The 16,481-nt window shown below is 46.8% G+C and overlaps 1 protein-coding gene across 2 annotated transcripts in view; it reads right to left on the bottom strand.

The window, feature by feature from the left end:
• The window catches only part of CERS3 (ceramide synthase 3), a 206,773-nt gene that overhangs the window by 85,553 nt on the left and 104,739 nt on the right, over nt 1–16,481 (bottom strand). Inside the window, exon 4 of one of the 2 annotated variants that reach the window (XM_040414243.1) lies at nt 3,693–3,866. The exons of the other annotated variant lie outside the window; for it this stretch is intronic. Within the exon in view, the coding sequence (XP_040270177.1) occupies nt 3,693–3,865 (173 nt within the window). The 5' untranslated portion in view covers nt 3,866. The remainder of the gene's footprint in view (nt 1–3,692; nt 3,867–16,481) is intronic. 2 annotated transcript variants of the gene reach the window in all.

The raw sequence follows: 16,481 nt of genomic DNA, 5'->3' as shown, positions 1-16,481 counted from the left end.
CACTGATCTGCAACCTGCTGCTCACAGGATGTTGTGAAATTACAGCTCACAGAACAAACTACTCCTCCCAACATCCACTGACAGTCTGTTTCGTAGCGACCAGAGAACTGGTACAGAGTGTCTGTGTACACGTGCACAGGGTACTGTACCTGTGGTGTAAGTAGCTGTAGAGCACATATACAGGAGCAGATTTATCAAAACTGGTGTAAAGGAAAACCAATCAGATTCCACTTAAAGGGGTTCTGCACTTTGTTTTAACTGATGATCTATCCTCTGGATAGATCAGCAGCATTTGATCGGCAGGGGTCCGACACCCGGGACCCCCACCGATCAGTTGTTTGAGAAGGCAGCAGCGCAGTGGCCTTCTCACCGTTTACCGCCGGCCCAGTGATGTCACGACTTGTATCAACTGGCCTGGGCGGGGCTAAGCTCCATTCAAGTGAACAGAGCTTAGCCCCACCCACGCTAGTTGATACTAGTCGTGACATCACTGGGCCAGCGGTAAACAGTGAGAAAGCCGCGGCGCCGCTGCCTTCTCAAACAGCTGATCGGCAGGGGTCACGGGGGTCGGACCCCCGCCGATCAGATGCTTATGATCTATCCAGAGGATAGATCATCAGTTAAAACAAAGTGCAGAACCCCTTTAATTTTTCAGAGCGCCTTTGGAAAATGGAAGAAGGAATCTGATTGGTTGCTATGGGCAACTAAGCTGGTTTTCCTTTACACTAGCACATTGTATATAGATTATGGGGGACACTTAAAGGGGTTCTCCAGGAATTAAGAAAATGAAACAGTACAGTATACAGATGTGTTCTACAGTAGTGTATGCACAGTGTACAGATGTGTTCTACAGTAGTGTGTGCACAGTATACAGATGTGTTCTACAGTAGAGTGTGTGCACAGTATACAGATGTGTTCTACAGTAGTGTGTGCACAGATGTGTTCTACAGTAGTGTGTGCACAGATGTGTTCTACAGTAGTGTGTGCACAGATGTGTTCTACAGTAGTGTGTGCACAGATGTGTTCTACAGTAGTGTGTGCACAGATGTGTTCTACAGTAGTGTGTGCACAGATGTGTTCTACAGTAGTGTGTGCACAGATGTGTTCTACAGTAGTGTGTGCACAGATGTGTTCTACAGTAGTGTGTGCACAGATGTGTTCTACAGTAGTGTGTGCACAGATGTGTTCTACAGTAGTGTGTGCACAGATGTGTTCTACAGTAGTGTGTGCACAGATGTGTTCTACAGTAGTGTGTGCACAGATGTGTTCTACAGTAGTGTGTGCACAGATGTGTTCTACAGTAGTGTGTGCACAGATGTGTTCTACAGTAGTGTGTGCACAGATGTGTTCTACAGTAGTGTGTGCACAGATGTGTTCTACAGTAGTGTGTGCACAGATGTGTTCTACAGTAGTGTGTGCACAGATGTGTTCTACAGTAGTGTGTGCACAGATGTGTTCTACAGTAGTGTGTGCACAGATGTGTTCTACAGTAGTGTGTGCACAGATGTGTTCTACAGTAGTGTGTGCACAGATGTGTTCTACAGTAGTGTGTGCACAGATGTGTTCTACAGTAGTGTGTGCACAGATGTGTTCTACAGTAGTGTGTGCACAGATGTGTTCTACAGTAGTGTGTGTGCACAGATGTGTTCTACAGTAGTGTGTGTGCACAGTGTACAGATGTGTTCTACAGTAGTGTGTGTGCACAGTGTACAGATGTGTTCTACAGTAGTGTGTGTGCACAGTGTACAGATGTGTTCTACAGTAGTGTGTGTGCACAGTGTACAGATGTGTTCTACAGTAGTGTGTGTGCACAGTGTACAGATGTGTTCTACAGTAGTGTGTGTGCACAGTGTACAGATGTGTTCTACAGTAGTGTGTGTGCACAGTGTACAGATGTGTTCTACAGTAGTGTGTGCGCACAGTGTACAGATGTGTTCTACAGTAGTGTGTGCACAGTGTACAGATGTGTTCTACAGTAGTGTGTGCACAGTGTACAGATGTGTTCTACAGTAGTATGTGCACAGTATACAGATGTGTTCTACAGTAGTATGTGCACAGATGTGTTCTACAGCAGTGTCTGTGTAGTATACAGGTATATAGTCCAGTAGTGTGTGTGTGTGTAGTACATAGGTCTGTAGTCCAGTATTGTGTGTAGTATACAGGTCTGTAGTCCATTAGTGTGTGTAGTCCAGTATTGTGTGTAGTATACAGGTCTGTAGTCCATTAGTGTGTGTAGTCCAGTATTGTGTGTAGTATACAGGTCTGGAAGAAGTGTGTGTAGTATACAGGTCTGTAGTCCATTAGTGTGTGTAGTCCAGTATTGTGTGTAGTATACAGGTCTGTAGTCCATTAGTGTGTGTAGTCCAGTAGTCTGTAGGTGTAGTTCAGTATATAGGTGTGTAGTCCAGTAGTATAGGATATAGGTGTAGTCCAGTAGTGTGAACGTAGAATGTGTTTATAGTATACAGGTGTGCCGTCCAGTAGTATATAGGTGCGTCGTCCAGGAGTATGTATGCGTGTGTAGTATACAATTGTGTCTTCCAGTAATGTGTGTGTGCGTAGTATACAGGAATGTTATCTAGTATTGTCTGTGTAGTATACAGGAGTGTTGTCCAGTACTGCGTATGTGTGCAGTCCAGTACTGCGTATGTGTGCAGTCCAGTACAGCGTATGTGTGCAGTCCAGTACAGCGTATGTGTGCAGTCCAGTACAGCGTATGTGTGCAGTCCAGTACAGCGTATGTGTGCAGTCCAGTACAGCGTATGTGTGCAGTCCAGTACAGCGTATGTGTGCAGTCCAGTACAGCGTATGTGTGCAGTCCAGTACAGCGTATGTGTGCAGTCCAGTACAGCGTATGTGTGCAGTCCAGTACAGCGTATGTGTGCAGTCCAGTACTGCGTATGTGTGCAGTCCAGTACAGCGTATGTGTGCAGTCCAGTACTGCGTATGTGTGCAGTCCAGTACTGCGTATGTGTGCAGTCCAGTACTGCGTATGTGTGCAGTCCAGTACAGCGTATGTGTGCAGTCCAGTACAGCGTATGTGTGCAGTCCAGTACAGCGTATGTGTGCAGTCCAGTACAGCGTATGTGTGCAGTCCAGTACAGCGTATGTGTGCAGTCCAGTACAGCGTATGTGTGCAGTCCAGTACAGCGTATGTGTGCAGTCCAGTACAGCGTATGTGTGCAGTCCAGTACAGCGTATGTGTGCAGTCCAGTACAGCGTATGTGTGCAGTCCAGTACAGCGTATGTGTGCAGTCCAGTACAGCGTATGTGTGCAGTCCAGTACAGCGTATGTGTGCAGTCCAGTACAGCGTATGTGTGCAGTCCAGTACTACGTATGTGTGCAGTCCAGTACTGCGTATGTGTGCAGTCCAGTACTGCGTATGTGTGCAGTCCAGTACTGTATATGTGTGTAGTATACATGTGTGTAGTCCAGTACTGTGTAATGGATCAGAGGTGGTGCACACAGGAGAGATGTAAAATGCCGGTATTTAAAGGAAAAGTTGAGCCGTGTCCAAGAACAACCAATGAGGTGGCTGCTTTCATTTTCCCAAACTTATAAAAGGTTGAATTTGATTGGCTGTGACTGGCAACTGCCCCAGTGCCTTGTGTGTCCGTGTGTGCACTGGGTGTGACAGCCTGTGGGGTGAGGGGAGAGGATGTCCGTCTTCGTGGACGGGCTGGCGACTTACCTCTCAAAGCCATGTCTGAGCAGCATGAAGAGCAGGGCGAGCGGCAGGGTGACGAGGAGCTGGGACGTGGACGCGGCGCCGGTGCCTTCGCTGTTCTGAAAGTCATCCCAGGTGTAATTACACGGCAGCCAGATCCTCTCCGACCAGAACCAGTCGCTCAGAGCCCGCAGCATCCTGGAGAGGAGAGAGGCGGCGGCACAGGGTTAGGAGGACGGCACCGGCACAACTACAAGACGAGGGCTGGGACTGGCACAGTGCGCTGCTCGGAGGGGAAGTGATTCATTCTTCCGCAGGGATGTGTTCTCGCTCCCTTTCCCCCTCTCTTCACTTCTCTGCTTTTTTTTTTTTTTTTTTTTTTTTTGTCTTGTACTTCTCTAGCTTTATAAAGGGGAGGAGAGAGAGAGGGCCAGTGCCGGCCGATTGGATGGCAGGGGATGTGGAGGGCGTGTCCTGCTCACCAGCCATAAACCCCCTGGATCTCAAGGTGGACCTGGTCATGCTGGGAGTTGTAGTGTCACTCAGATAGAAATCCACGGGTTGTCCACCACTGCTTTATATAGCTACCCTAGGGTTCTGTTCACATCTGTGCTGTTTATGCAGGACAGCACCCAATGGAATAGAATGGGCTCCGCTGGGTTTCCATCATGGCTGGTGCACGATATTATATCAGACAAAATACTGCTGCATGCTGCTCTATTTTGTCTGCCACTTTTGACTGACCTTAGATAAGGGATCATGCACACGACCGTTTGTATTTTGCGGTCCGCCAAAAATACGGATGACGTCCATGTGCATTCTGTATTTTGCGGAACAGAACTGGCAGTATTATCCTTGTCTGTTATACGGACGATAATAGGACATGTTCTATAATTTTGCGGAACGGATATAAGGAAGCAGAATGCACACGGAGTAACTTCCGTTTTGTTTTTGCGGACCCATTGAAATGAATGGTTCCGCAGATGGTCCACAAAAAAACCAGAACGGACACAGAAAGAAAATACGTTCGTGTGCATGAGCCCTAAGGGTCACACACTGGACCAGATTTACTAATACTAAAGATGCGAACGCTTAGGCTACTCGGATCATGGACGGATCCGTTCAGATAATACAGCCGTCTGCATCCGTTCAGAACGGATCCGTTTGTATTATCTGTAACATGGCCAAAACGGATCCGTCTTGAACACCATTGAAAGTCAATGGAGGACGGATCCGTTTTCTATTGTGCCAGTGTCCCCCATGACTTACATTGTGTGTCCGAACGGATCAGTTTGGCTCAGTTTCGTCAGACGGACACCAAAACGCTGCATGCAGGGTTTTGGTGTCCGCCTCCAAAGCGGAATGGAGACGGAACGAAGTCAAACTGATGCATTCTGAGCGGATCCTTTTTTCCATTTAGAATGCAAACTGATCCGTTTTGGACCGCTTGTAAGATCCCATGACTGATCTCACAAACAGAAAGCCAAAACGTGAGTGTGAAAGTAGCCTAAGACAGTGCATCCTAGGCCCTGCCCTTTCCCACCAAGCCACACCCATTTTCTGACAAGCCGCACCCCCTTTCCAACCCTGGTGTGGAGAAAGTGTAGAAACCAATTTACTGCACTTTTATAGTCACATTTTTGGTGCAGATAGATTAGTAAATCTGGGCCAATGTTTTTTTTTTGTCATGTTAAATGGTATTGTTAAGTTATTTTTTCGAGGGGGGGGTGCAAATTTGGCAATACAACAGCAACAGGACACAAACTCGATGCAGGCTCCTTTTACTGCCGTGTTGATAAACAGGATCTAGACCAGGGATACCCAACCTGTGGCCCTCCAGCTGTTGCAAAACTACAACTCGCAGCATTCTCGGACAGCCTACAGATATCAGGGATGTTGGGAGTTGTAGTTTTGCAACAGCTGGAGGGCCGTAGGTTGGGCATCCCTGATCTAATTTCACAGTGAACAAAAACGTAATTGCCTCCCACTATCAATACCATTCACTGAAGGGACACTATGAATAAAACTAACCTTTATTGAGATATACCTTAAAATCAAAGGAAAAACCTCCCCAAAATACACCGTCCCAATGAATTAAAGAGGGCAGCGGTCCGCTGTATCGCTATTAGACCCAGCTGCGCGGTCACTGGGGTGCAGACTAATTCATCAAAAATGATGGGCTTAGTACTCAGGGACGATAGGAACAATGCTTTGTCCCTGCTAATCAACTGCTACAGGTAACATCCCACCTAAGGCTACTTTCACACTAGCGTTTTGGTTTCCATTTGTGAGATCCGTTCAGGGCTCTCACACGCGGTCCAAAACGGAGCAGTTTGCATTCTAATGCATTCTGAATGGAAAAGGATCCGCTCAGAATGCATCAGTTCGCCTCCGTTCCGTCTCCATTCCGCTTTGGAGGCGGACACCAAAACGCTGCTTGCAGCGTTTCGGTGTCCGTCTGATGAAACTGAGCCAAAGGGATCCGTCCTGGCACACAACGTAAGTCAATGGGGACGGATCCGTTTTCTCTGACACAATCTGGCACAATAGAAAATGGATCCGTCCTCTATTGACTTTCAGTGGTGTTCAAGACGGATCCGTCCTGGATATGTTAAAGATAATACAAACGGATCCGTTCTGAACGGATGCAGACGGTTGTATTATCTGAACGGATCCGTCTGTGCAGATCTATGACGGATCCGCACCAAACGCGAGTGTGAAAGTAGCCTTACTCAAGTTGATAAACATCTGCCGATGTCAAACAGCCTGCCAATTCAAAAGTGCGTGCCAACTGTATAAGGCACGCGCAGGCAGTGGCTGTGATACGGGCACGAATCAACTTGATAAAACTAACTGTTTGTGTACATGAAGCTCAAGCTGATAAACATCTGCCCATGTCTAACAGCCTACCAACCCAGAGCGCGTGTCCGCTGTGTAGACACGTGCAGGCAGGAGCTGTGATAGGGGCACGAATCAACTTGGTAACCTAATTGTACACATATGGCCCCCCTGACTGTTTCGCAGATAATGGCTCATCAGGAGCATTACTTCAACAGGGTTCAAACATGCAACATACAAGCCGCCGGCCTCATATGCAGAGGCCGCGGCAAACAGCACTGGAGTGGCCGCTGCATATAAGGCCGCGGCTTGTATCATTTTTGATGAATTAGTCTGCACCCCAGTGACCGCGCAGCTGGGTCTAATAGCGCTACAGCGGACCGGTGCTCTCTTTAATATTGGTCACTGAGTGGTGTGTGCAGATTTATATTCATTGGGACGGTGTATTTTAGGAAGGTGTTTTCTTTGATTTCCCTTTGATTTTAAGGTTAGTTTTATTCATAGCGTCCCTGATCTAGACTGATAGTTCTTTTTGTACAATGAAAGCCTATAACAACGGGATAGGTTTTCATGGTGACATTTTCATATTATGGAAACTAAACTGTACTTTTGAAGGGGATGTGGATGCCATAGCTGTAACCCTAGCCCCGTCACCCCACATACAGGAGACAGGCTCCCTATTAGATCAAGAGGAGGATCACAGCTCAAGGAACAAGTCACCTCGACATGATGTAAAAGGGTGTTGTCGGTCCCTTATAAACATAGCAGATTTTTTTTTAATTAGTGTCGAAAAAACGACTGTAATAACATTAAAGGGGTTATCCAAACTATAAAACATGCCCCCCAATGTCCGGGCCCCTGATATAGATTATACTTACCCCAGCACCCGCGTCGCTCGTGAACCACGCACAGCTTCCGCTGCATCTCCCCAGTGCGCGGATCAATACATACAATGGGGGGAGTAGCCAATAGGAGGCTGCGATGGAGATGAGCCTCCCTAGTGTCACCTGCGATGCTATGGAGGCTCGTCCCCTTCGTGGCCTGTTATTACCTGCTCCCCCCGTTGGCAGATGTTTTTGACTCACATGACAGGGATATTCAGTGGCGGCCGTGCAGGGATCAGGAGCGACGCAGGGTAATGATCATCTGTATGAGGGGCCTGTTTTATAGTTTGGATAACCCCTTTAATACATCTACCAAATAAACTAAATTTTAAATACCAAATAATATAAATAAAAAATAATGGAAATTGATGGTATAACTACATAAAAGAAAGTATGCTATCAGATTATTCGTTTTACAGTAGCTTTCAGAGATCCGGCAGGCTGTTCCAGCAGAGAATAGCCGGAGCTCTCTGGGTGCCGAATGCCTGCCAGCCACATTAAAGGGGTTATCCAATATCATAAACAGCCCCCCCCCATGTGCCGGGCCCCTCAGAGGGAATATATGTACCCCGCTCCCTGCGTCGCTCCTGGTCCCTGTACTGCCGCTGCTGCTTCTCCCTGTACGCGGATGAAAACATCCGGTGTCTGGGGGGAGCCTCCCTAGCGTCACGGGTGACATGCTAGGGAGGCTCGTCCCGTCTCGTCTGCCATTGGCTGCTCCCCCCCCAACACCATATGTTTTCATCTGCGTACGGAGAGAAGCAGCAGCGGTGGTGCGGGGACTAGGAGCGGGGTAAGTATATTCCCTCTGAAGGGTGCGGCACATGGGGGGGCTGTTTAGGATATTGGATAACCCCTTTAATTATAATGGGGACCGGTGGAGATCCGGCCCCAACCCGGCAAATATGGAGGATTGGCCGGACAAATAACTCTGCACTAAAACCAGCAATCCTGGATCCAGAGAACTTCAGCATGCCGCTCCTGCCGGATTTCTGAACACTAGTGTCAAACTAGCAAAATAGTTTTTTTTGGAGTATTTACATCACTACAAGTTCTGCAGTAGTAATTCCACTACACCTATGTCACTGCTGATTTCTGGGAAACTGGCTGATAACCCTTGGATGCTGTAGGGATATTCCCATTAACAAATATGTGTAAGGGCTCATGCACACAAACTTATTTTCTTTCCATGTCCGTTCCATTTTTTTTGGGACCGTATACGGAACCATTCATTTCAGTGGGTCCGCAAAAAATAAACGGAAGTTACTTTGTGTGCATTCCGTATGTCCGTTCCGCAGAGAAATAGAACATGTCCTATTATTGTCCGCATTACAGACAAGGATAGTACTGTTCTATTAGGGGCCAGATGTTCCGTTCCGCAAAATGCAGAATGCATACGGTTGTGTGCATGAGCCCTAAGGCCTCTTTCACACGAGAGAAATGGATTGGCTCCGGATGCGTTCAGTGAAACTCACACCATTTTGCAAGCAAGTTCAGTAAGTTTTGTCTGTGATTGCATTCAGTTTTTTTCCGCGCAGGTGCAATGCGTTTTGATGCGTTTAAAAAAACGTGTGATAAAAAACTGAAGGTTTACAAACAACATCTCCTAGCAACCTTCAGTGAAAAACGCATCGCACCCGCACTTGCTTCCGGATGCAATGCGTTTTTCACTGAAGCCCCATTCACTTCTATGTGGCCAACGCAGAATATAGAATATGCTGCATTTTTCACACAACGCAGAACTGATGCGTGAAAAAACCCCGCTCATGTACACAGAATGGGTCAGGATTCAGTGCGGGTGCTATGTGTTCACGTTGCGCATTGAACCCGCGTTGAAAACTCACTCGTGTGAAAGAGGCCTAAGGGTGGGTTCACATGAAGGTTTTCAATGGCGCTTTTTGGCACTTTTGCATGTTATCGGTGTCTTTTTGCACCAGTTTTGTTTGCCGGCTCCAGGTGTGAGCTGAAAGTCTGTGGGAAATATGAAACACAGGACACACAAGTGTTTTTTTTGCTCTTGACGTTTTTGTTCATTAGGTGGAGTTTTTTGTCCTTGCTGTAGCTTTTGCCATTTTGACATCACTATAGGGGGAAAACACCATTAACCCCTATAGGGGGAAAACACCATTAACCCCTTCCCAACCAGCGCCGTAATAGTACGGCGCTGTGGGAAGTGACTTCCCGACCAGCGCAGTAGTACTACGGCGCGCTGATTGGGCGGGTGCAGAGGACCGGCTGTTCTCATTAGCCAGACCCCTGCTGAATGAGCCGACATCGGTGAAAACACCGATGCTGGCGCATTAACTCTCACTATGCCCTGGTCAGTGCTGACCGTGGGGAGTGTGGAGGAAGGGAGCTCCCTCCCGATTCCCATCGGGTCCCCGTGCTGCTGTGATGGGGACCCGATGGCTGGGATGGCAGCCTGATGAGTAATGCATTACAACACAGATGTATTGTAATGCATTGGAGAGGGAATCAGACCCCCAGAAGTTGTGGAAAAGAAAAAAAAAAGTTAAAATAAAGTTTTGCATAATAAAAAAAAAATACAAGTTTCATGTAAAAAAAAGAAAGTGTTCTTTTCCCATAATAAAGTAAAAAAACAGGGAAAAAAAAGTAAAGTATACATATTAGGTGTCGCCGCGTCCGTATCGACCGGCTCTATAAAGATATCACATGATCCACCCTGTCAGGTGAACGCAGTAAAAGAAAAAACTGTGGCAAAATAGCAATTTTTTGGTCACTTTCCCTCACAAAAAGTGTAATACCAAGCGATCAAAAAGTCTTATGTACCCTAAAATGGTACCAATCAAACCGTCATCTCATCCCGCAAAAAATGAGCCCCCACATTAAGACGATCACTCAAAAAATAAAAACCAATGGCGCTTGTAAACCAATCCATCGAAATCTGCGATGCAAAAGCCATATGATGCGCCATATGACTGAAGGTTTACAAACAACATCTCTTAGCAACCATCAGTGAAAAACGCATCGCACCCGCACTTGCTTGCGGATGCAATATGTTTTTCACGCAGCCCCATTCACTTCTATGGGGCCAGGGCTGCGTGAAAAACGCAGAATATAGCGATTTTCACACAACGCAGAACTGATGCATGAAAAACAACGCTTATGTACACAGACCCATTGAAATGAATGGGTCCGGATTCAGTGCGGGTGCTATGCTTTCACGTCACGCATTGCAACCGCGCAGAAAACTCGCTCGTGTGAAAGGGGCCTTAGGCCCCTTTCACACGAGCGAGTATTCCGCGCGGATGCGATGCGGGAGGTGAACACATTGCACCCGCACTGAATACCGACCCATTCATTTCTATGGGGCTGTGCACACGAGCGGTGATTTTCACGCATCACTTTTGCGTTGCGTGAAAATCGCAGCATGCTCCTCTTTGTGCGTTTTTCACGTAACGCAGGCCCCATAGAAATGAATGGGGTTGCGTGAAAATCGCAAGCAAGTGCGGATGCGGTGCGATTTTCACGCACGGTTGCTAGGAGATGATCGGGATGGAGACCCGAACCTTATTATTTTCCCTTATAACATGGTTATAAGGGAAAATAATAGCATTCTGAATACAGAATGCTAAGTAAAACAGGGCTGGAGGGGTTAAAAAAAAATAAAAATCATTTAACTCACCTTAATCCACTTGCTCGCGATGCCCGGCATCTCCGTCTGACTCTTTTACTGTATAGGACCTGTGGAGAGCATTAACTATAGTTTAAGGACCTGGGATGACGTCACTCCGGTCATCACATGGTACGTCACATGATCTTTTACCATGGTGATTCACCATGGTAAAAGATCATGTGACGTACCATGTGATGACCGGAGTGACGTCATCGAAGGTCCTTTAGCCAGGTCCTAAAGAAAAGAATACAGAAGGAGATGCCGGCTGCGCTATCAAGTGGATTAAGGTGAGTTAAATTATTTTTTATTTTTTTTAACCCCTCCAGTGCTATTTTACTTTTCATTCTGTATTCAGAATGCTATTATTTTCCCTTATAACCATGTTATAAGGGAAAATAATACAATCCACAGAACACCGATCCCAAGCCCGAACTTCTGTGAAGAAGTTCGGGTTTGGGTACCAAACACGCACGATTTTTCTCACGCGAGTGCAAAACGCATTACAATGTATTGCACTCGCGCGGAAAAATCGCGGGTGTTGCCGCAACGCACCCGCGCATTTTTCAGCAACGCCCGTGTGAAAGAGGCCTTAGGCTACATTCACATACAAATTCATGTATTGTTGGCTGAACCCGCTGTTCTCAACTTGTTCTCTAGCTTGGCTTACAGCTTAACCCTTTCCTGACGCACCCTATTTTTTGTAAATCTGACATGTCATTTTCTATGATAGTAACTTTGGAATGCTTATACTTATCCAAGCCATTCTGAGATGGTTTTCTTGTGACACATTGTACTTCATGTTAGCGGTAAATCTGAGTTGATGTTTTACCTTTATTTCTTAACAAATTCAAAATTTACAGACAATTTAGAAAAATTAGCTATTTAAAAATTTTACAAATTTCACTGCTTTTAAGACCCCATTCACACGACTGTATTTTTGGTCTGCATTTTGTGTGGGTCGGGTGCAGACCCATTCACTTTGATGGGGCTGCAAAAGATGCGGACAGCACACCGTGTGCTATCCGCATCTGTATGTCCTATCCGTGGCACCTGTAAAAAAATAGAACATGCCCTATTCTTGTCCGTTTTACGGACAAGTATTGGAGTGTTCTATAGAGGACAAGATGTTCTGTACTAAACAGGCTACGGTGCCGTGCATGAGCCCTGACAGTGACACCTCACAAAATTGGTATTAATTAACATACACCATATGTCTACTTTATGTTGGCATCAGTTTATTAATGTTATTTTATTTGTTAGAATTTTAGCAATTTTTCAAGAAAATTTCCAAAACCGCCATATGGTTTTTGTAGGGCAGATTTTGCTGGAATAGTTTTTGGGTTCTACAGTATGTCACATGTAAAGTGACCCTGACATACCCCTACATCAGAAACCCCCAATAAATGACCACATTTTGGAAACTACATCCCTCTAGGAATTTAAGTGGTGTGGTGAGGGCTTTGACCTGACAAGCTTAATAATTTAAAACCTCTTGGCTGTGAATATGAAAAATTATATTTTTTCTAATAAAATGTTGCTTTAGCCACCAATTTTTCATTCTCACAATGGGTAACAGAAGAAAAAGGATGCTGACATTTGTTACCCATTTTATCCTGAATATGGCAGCACACATTATGTGGTTGTTGACTACTTTATATGGCACACTGCAGGGCTCAGAAGTGAAGGAGCACCGTTTGGGCTTTTGGAGTATGGATTTTGCTGTAATGGTTTTTGGGCACTTCATCATATTTGCAGCGCCCCTGAAGTACCAGTAAAGTGGAAATCCTCAATAAGTGTCCCCATTTTGGAAACTACACCCCTCAAGTTATTTTTCAAGGGGTGGCGTCACCATTTTTATACCACAAGTGTTTTGCAGAGATAAATGAGCAGGGAACTGTGCACAATTAAAACTGAAAGTTCACAGATATGTCCTTTAACTGCCCGCTATGCTGTGCCCAGCTCTTGCCATCTAAGACACATCACACCCTTTGAATTAAAAGAAAAAAATGTACTGTGTAAGGCCTCCTGCACACGACCGTTGTGTGCACCCGTGGCCGTTGTGCCGTTTTCCGTTTTTTTCACGGACCCATTGACTTTCAATGGGTCCGTGGAAAAAAACGGAAAATGCACCGTTTTGCAGCCGCATCCGAGACCCGTGTTTCCTGGCCGTGAAAAAAATATGACCTGTCCTATTTTTTTCACGGCCAACGGTTCACGGACCCATTCAAGTCAATGGGTCCGTGAAAGAACAAGATTGGCATCCGTGGCCGTAGGTTACTTTTTATACAGACGGATCCGAAGATCCGTCTGCATAAAAGCTTTTTCATAGCTGAGTTTTCACTTCGTGAAAACTCAGAACCGACAGTATATTCTAACACAGAGGCGTCCCCATGGTGATGGGGACGCTTCTAGTTAGAATACACTACAAACTGTGTACAAGACTGCCCCCTGCTGCCTGGCAGCACCCGATCTCTTACAGGGGGCCGTGATCAGCACAATTAACCCCTTCAGGTGCGGCACCTGAAGGGGTTAATTGTACTATCATATCCCCCTGTAAGAGATCAGGGCTGCCAGGCAGCAGGGGGCAGACCCTCCCCCCCTCCCCAGTTTGAATATCATTGGTGGCCAGTGCGCCCCCCCCCCCCCCTCTATTGTAATAATAGGTTGGTGGCCAGTGCGGCCCCCCCCCCCTCCCTCTATTGTAATTATTCGTTGGTGGCACAGTGTGCGCCCCCCCCCCCCTCCCTCCCTCTATTGTAATAATTCGTTGGTGGCACAGTGTGCGCCCCCCATCGGCCCCCCCTCCCTCTATAGCATTAACAACATTGGTGGCCAGTGTGCGGCCTCCCATCTAAACCCCCCCCCCCCCCATCATTGGTGGCAGCGGAGTTCCGATCGGAGTCCCAGTTTAATCGCTGGGGCTCCGATCGGTAACCATGGCAACCAGGACGCTACTACAGTCCTGGTTGCCATGGTTACTTAGCAATAGTACAATAGTAGAAGATTCATACTTACCTGCTGGTGGCTGCTGCGATGTTCGTGTCCGGCCGGGAGCTCCACCTACTGGTAAGTGACAGGTCTGTGCGGCGCATTGCTAAATGAACTGTCACTTACCAGTAGGAGGAGCTCCCGGCCGGACACAGACATCGCAGCTCCCAGGTAAGTATGAATCTTTTACTATTGTACTATTGCTAGTAACCCGCTGCCACCAATGATCGGGGGGGTTAGATGGGAGGCCGCACACTGGCCACCAATGTTGTTAATGCTATAGAGGGAGGGGGGGCCGATGGGGGGCGCACATTGTGCCACCAACGATTTATTACAATAGAGGGAGGAAGGGGGGGGGGGGGTTAATTGTGCTGATCACGGCCCCCTGTAAGAGATCGGATGCTGCTAGGCAGCAGGGGGCAGTCATGTACTCAGTTTGTAGTATATTCTAACTAGAAGCGTCCCCATCACCATGGGAACGCCTCTGTGTTAGAATATACTGTCGGAAATGAGGTTTCACGATCTAACTCATATCCGACAGTATATTCTAACATAGAGGCGTTCCCATGGTGATGGGGACGCTTCAAGTTAAAATATACCATCGGATTGGAGAAAACTCCGATCCGATGGTATAAAAGGGACTCCAGACTTTACATTGAAAGTCAATAGGGACGGATCCGTTTGAAATGGCACCTTATTGTGTCAACGTCAAACGGATCCGTCCCCATTGACTTGCATTGTAATTCAGGACGGATCCGTTTGGCTCCGCACGGCCAGGCGGACACCAAAACGACTTTTTTTTCATGTCCGTGGATCCTCCAAAAATCAAGGAAGACCCACAGACGAAAAAACGGTCACGGAAAAACGGGACCCGTTTTTGCGGACCGCAAAAAAATACGTTCGTGTGCAGGAGGCCTAAGCCAGTAGAAAACAGGTTTATTGCTCTAATTAAGAGAAACAAAATTAGTCTAGAAGGTATAATACCTTTTTATGTCTTACAAAAATAGAAGCAATAATGTTACATTGAGAGCTTTTGAGACAACTCACATCTCTTCCTCATGCTTAATATCACAGTTTGAGGAAACTGCTATATTTATATACATAATTAACAGAAACATGGTGTAATGAATGGACATCTAAAACAACAGAATATAAAAAACGCTTGAGAATGAGTCCTTAAAGGGGTTATCCAATTTCAAGAAACCCCCTCCACATGTGCCAGGCCCCCTCCTCACCGGATATATACTTACACCGCTCCTGGTCCCTACACCGCTGCTGCTGCTTCTCCCTGGACACGGATGAAAACATTCGGTGTCGGGAGGGAGCAGCCAATGGCAGACGGTGACTAGCCTCCCTAGCGTCACCCGTGATGCTAGGGAGGCCGGTCCCCGCCTGCCCCTCAACATACTGAATGTTGCCCGCACATTTTCTTCGCCCATAGGAATGAATAGATCCGCATCTATTCCGCAAAATGCGGATCGAACGCGGATAAAATTATACGGTCGTGTAAATGTATCCTAAACCTGATGCTTAACTATTGAAATATAAAAATCAGCTTTCTGGACACCACCATAAATCTTCAAATTAAAGGGGTTGGCTCAACTCAGACATTGGGGGCATATCTCTAGGATATGCCCTCAGTGTCCGATAGGTGTGGGTCCCACCTATGGGATGTTTTGCCCAGGACCTCGAACATCGCTGCTGCCGCATTGTGGTGGGCGTTATTGGGTACAATATGACTGTATTGCTTTATTATTTCAGCAGCATAGTATATGACGGCATTGGGAAGCACAGCGGGCAACGTATTAGCAGGGTAACACTGTTGGGACACCAGTGTGGGGAGGATGATAGAAAAGTGATGAATCTAAGATATCTGAGCAGTAAACTCTGCAGAGACGAGATAGGGCCTAAAGAAGTTGTTATGGGCTGAATGGAAAAGAGAAAAATAAATGTCTACATCGGAGGAGACGTCACCTGGGAGGAACTGGCTATAAGAGGTATGTAGTGCTGTATAGTTCTGTATGTTTGGTAGATGTTTATCCAACAAGTAAAATATGTCTTTTGTACTAAGGAGTGTGTGTGGGGCATTTACGTTGAGAATTTTGGACATATGCATTGGGGCTTGGGCCTCAGATTTTATGTATCACATCTGATATGGCAGGTAACAAACGTGCGGTGGAGAGAGGAGGGAAGGGGAGAACCCTTTCACTAGGGAGAGGGAGGAGTGGTGACCCCTAACTCATCTAGCACTGCCACCAGGCTCCCCTGACGTCCCTAGACGGCCTGCTAAGGCTACTTTCACACTTGCGTTCAGGGTTCCGCTTGTGAGCTCCGTTTGAAGGCTCTCACAAGCGGCCCCGAACGCATCCGTCCAGCCCCAATGCATTCTGAGTGGCTCCGCTTGGCCTCCGTTCCGCTCAGCAGGCAGACACCCGAACGCAGCTTGCAGCGTTCGGGTGTCCGCCT

The sequence above is a fragment of the Bufo bufo genome, chromosome 1, assembly GCF_905171765.1.
Source record: "Bufo bufo chromosome 1, aBufBuf1.1, whole genome shotgun sequence".
In the NCBI taxonomy this organism is placed as follows: domain Eukaryota; kingdom Metazoa; phylum Chordata; class Amphibia; order Anura; family Bufonidae; genus Bufo; species Bufo bufo.
This window is presented reverse-complemented; position numbering and strand designations above follow the sequence as displayed.